General features: G+C 38.0%; 1 protein-coding gene across 1 annotated transcript in view; it reads left to right on the top strand.

Annotated features, from left to right (window-relative positions):
• The window catches only part of LOC119424590 (myosin-9), a 41,540-nt gene that overhangs the window by 16,830 nt on the left and 20,934 nt on the right, over nt 1–3,776 (top strand). The window contains exon 4 of the mRNA XM_037692078.1: nt 1,996–2,126. Coding sequence (XP_037548006.1) covers nt 1,996–2,126 — 131 coding nt within the window. The remainder of the gene's footprint in view (nt 1–1,995; nt 2,127–3,776) is intronic.

A 3,776-nucleotide genomic window follows, 5' to 3' on the forward strand; every position in this document is an offset into this window, starting at 1 on the left:
TTCAAAGTGTTGGTTCGGTGGTTCAAAGTGTTGGTTCGGTGGTTCAAAGTGTTGGTTCGGTGGTTCAAAGTGTTGGTTCGGTGGTTCAAAGTGTTGGTTCGGTGGTTCAAAGTGTTGGTTCGCAGACGATCAGGAGCTGCGGCGCCGAGATGCACATGAGCCCGAACGGGTTTTTCCGTTTGGATCTTTCCACTTTTAATTTTTTTAACGTGATGTTTGCCTGAGAGGCGTGTCTGTGTGAGTCAGGCACACAGCTGACAGGGCGGATCCAGGTGATCGAGTTCTGCCAGGAGGACGAGTCCACGCTCAGCCGGGTCTGACCTCCAGCTCTGGTTCTGGTCCAGCTCGTCCCGTTTTCACATCGTGTGTGTTTGTGTTGATCTGCTCCAGCTGACGTGTCTCGGTCTCTAAAACTTACACTTGTTTTGATTTTTATTATTTTGCACTCGTTTAGATCAGACTTGAAGCTTTAAAATCTTTACGGAGACATTTTTTATCTTTACGTTAAAATGGAAAGCTACTCAACTGGTGGCCCGGGGGCCACATTCGGCCCGCTGGTGAGCTCAGTGCGGCCCGTGTACGAGTTGATTTAAAATAAAACTAATTTTAAATGGACAATAAATTACCGTATGTCTGACCTGATCAGTAACTGGACCTCTGAACAACGAATAGCTCTGCTTTAAAGTGAATACTCGGATCTTTAGAAGTCAAGTTTTGTGGGAAAAAAATATCTTAACTGTTGTAGATGATTCTTTACATGACCTCCGTTTGGAAAAATAAAGTTTAGATCTGCCAGGATTTATGAGCTAACGGCTAATCAAGTAGAGCCAAGACCGAGGTCAAGTCCGGTCGTTTGAAAACAAATTCAATTATTAATTTCTCACTCAGTTATTTACAGTCATTTACAGTTATTTAGTCATTTACAGTCATTTACAGTCATTTACAGTTATTTAGTCATTTACAGTCATTTACAGTCATTTACTGTCATTTACTGTCATTTACAGTCATTTACAGTCATTTACAGCAGCTAGCTGTAGCAGCTAGCTGTAGCACTTCTTCTGTAGCCTGGGACACTTCCTGTAGGAATATCATATTTCTGCTGAGAGTTAAAAGGATGTAAAAAAAGTGTATTGATGATCCAATATCTGTTTGATTAGTTTAAGTTTTAATCTTAGCGGTTAGCTTAGCCTAGCCAGTTGTGTCGAACTAAAGTGTTTCTTCAAACAGGAATAATTTCAGAAGTTCTCGTCACCAAACAAGAAGTAAAAATGTAAACTCTCCAGCATGTGAAGAACGCAGCCTTCAGCCCCAACACGTTTGGGCGTTGTTGCTTTCAAGTGACTGTTAGCAAAACACGACTAAGAATAAAAGCTTCAAAACAAGACAATAAATTAGTGCAAATGTCACATTTTAGTAAACAAAACTTTTTATTATCTAAATTTGTCACAAGCGTAAGTTTCTAAGCAGGTTGTTTGATTGTTAAGGATTATCTCTGGATTTTAACCAAGCACGCTAACTTTAACTTCAACTAAAAAAAGGCGGGAAAATTTAATTCCAGTATATTTGTCATCCAGAATATTTAGTTGTTTATTGTTTGTTTTTTTAACAAGGTGTCGATCGATCACAAATGATCAACATTTACTTGATTCCGTTGTACTCTTGTTAACTGAACAAGCTTTTATCTGATTTTTGTATGTGATGTTTTGTGCGTTAGCTAAAGCTAGCAAGGAGTTTTTTTAATCGTTTTGTGACCGTTTGACTTTATTAAAGAAAAAATGTTTTCTGAAAACCATGTTGCCCACTCCTGGTCTGAGTCATGCGTTTCAATTGGTTTAATTGGTTTGACATTTTTAGGGATCGTCTTTGCTTTTTGTTAGATTTTTATCAACCATGCTAACTTTAGCATGCATTAATGCGTAAGGATTGTAGCAGAGTTTGGATGATCCTGAGTTGATCCAGATAATCCCAAGTGATTTTATGACGTCTGTGTTTCAGGGATTGGTGTTTGAGCAGAACCCAGGACAGGAGGGACTGCTGAGGTTTGCTGTTCTGAGTCAGGAGCTGACCTTTCACCTCCAGCAGCTGCAGAGCCGGACCGAGCAGGAGCTCAGCAGCATCCAAACCCAGTGAGCAAAATGATTCTTTACGTTGACGACGACGAGTTTACAACGACCAGTTTACAACGACCAGTTTACAACGACCAGTTTACAACTACCAGTTTACAACTACCAGTTTACAACGACCAGTTTACAACGACCAGTTTACAACGACCAGTTTACAACTACCAGTTTACAACGACCAGTTTACAACTACCGTTCCTTTATTTACAGGACAGAAGCTATGCTAATGCTAATGCTAAACATTAATACTAAATGCTAAAGTAAAACTATATAGTTTTTAAATTTAAAATATTACGTGTGAAATTAAATGTGAAATATAAATTACCGACTTTTTTTAAATTGACGTTTGATTTACTGATTATTACTGTAAACTGAACTGTGCTATCTGGACTGAACATATTTATTTAGATGAAACTGGAATAAATAGGAATAAGCCGTCTTGAATTGGAATCTGTTTTATGGAGTTGGTGGGAATTAGATTGACATTTTATACACAAACCAAACAAATGATCTTATCTGAAATGAATCGGATTGTATTTCAGTATTGATGAGTTGGATCATTGTTGAATTGAATTGGATCATTTATAATTGGACCATTGTTGGAGTAGATTATTGTTAAAATGGAATCATACTGATTGTATTGAATGTTTTAATGTTTGTTGTTAAGACTGAAGTGAGAATAATTTGAATAAAGGAGGATCGTCCTGACATTATGACACTTGTTTTGAATTGGATTGAATTGAATCAGAAGTTCATTGAATCAGACTGTTTAAATAAAATGACTTTAATCAAATCTACTCAGTTAAGGCTGTATTGTGAAGAGAATTCTTCCTGAAGTAGACTTGACCTATTCTGAATTAAATTGGATTGAATTGGATCTTAAATATTTGAAATGAATGTGATATTTATGAGCAGCTGTTTTGGTTTAGAATTGGAATGAACTGACGTTTTGTTTAGAATTGTTCAGTTATATTTGCTGTAAAATAAGGTTAATCCTATTTGGGTTGAATTGGTTTGAATTGGACCATCTTTGGATTGAGTTGGATTACATTTTTCTTGCTGTACTTGGATGAAAGTCATTTGGAGTAATTTAACTTGGATAAATTTGCCCCACCCTGAATTGTACTCATCCTGAATCAGAACTCGACTGAATTGGACCATTTTAATTCAATTGAAGTCGGATGATGTCGCTAAGCTTTTAAGCTGTCTAAATTGACCGAACTTTTGGCAAAACCACTCTTCTTACTCCAACAGTCTTGATGCTTCGTCTACGGTTTATACGTCAAAACATGGGTATTTTTGTCCTCTTTCTCTCCGCCGGCGTCCCTCTGCTGCAGGAATGATGGATTCCTCTGAAGTCCCCTCAAGTGCAGCGTACGCCCAAACCCCCATTGACTTCCATCTTACCCCGGGCTTCAAAACATGAAGCGAGTGGTCACGTCTCTGACGTGCACCCTGTAGGAACATGTGAAAACGTAATGGTAAACAAGGGACGGTACTGTTGAGTCTTTCTGTCTTATTAAGATACTCAAAGTGCTTTACAACACAATCTGTGCACTCGTTTACAGCACTCTACTACACATTCATACAGTACTACACATTCATACAGTACTACACATTCATACAGCACTCTACTACACATTCATACAGCACTCT

The sequence above is a fragment of the Nematolebias whitei genome, chromosome 18 (genome assembly GCF_014905685.2).
Source record: "Nematolebias whitei isolate Nwh7 chromosome 18, NemWhi1, whole genome shotgun sequence".
NCBI classification, from domain to species: Eukaryota; Metazoa; Chordata; class Actinopteri; order Cyprinodontiformes; family Rivulidae; genus Nematolebias; species Nematolebias whitei.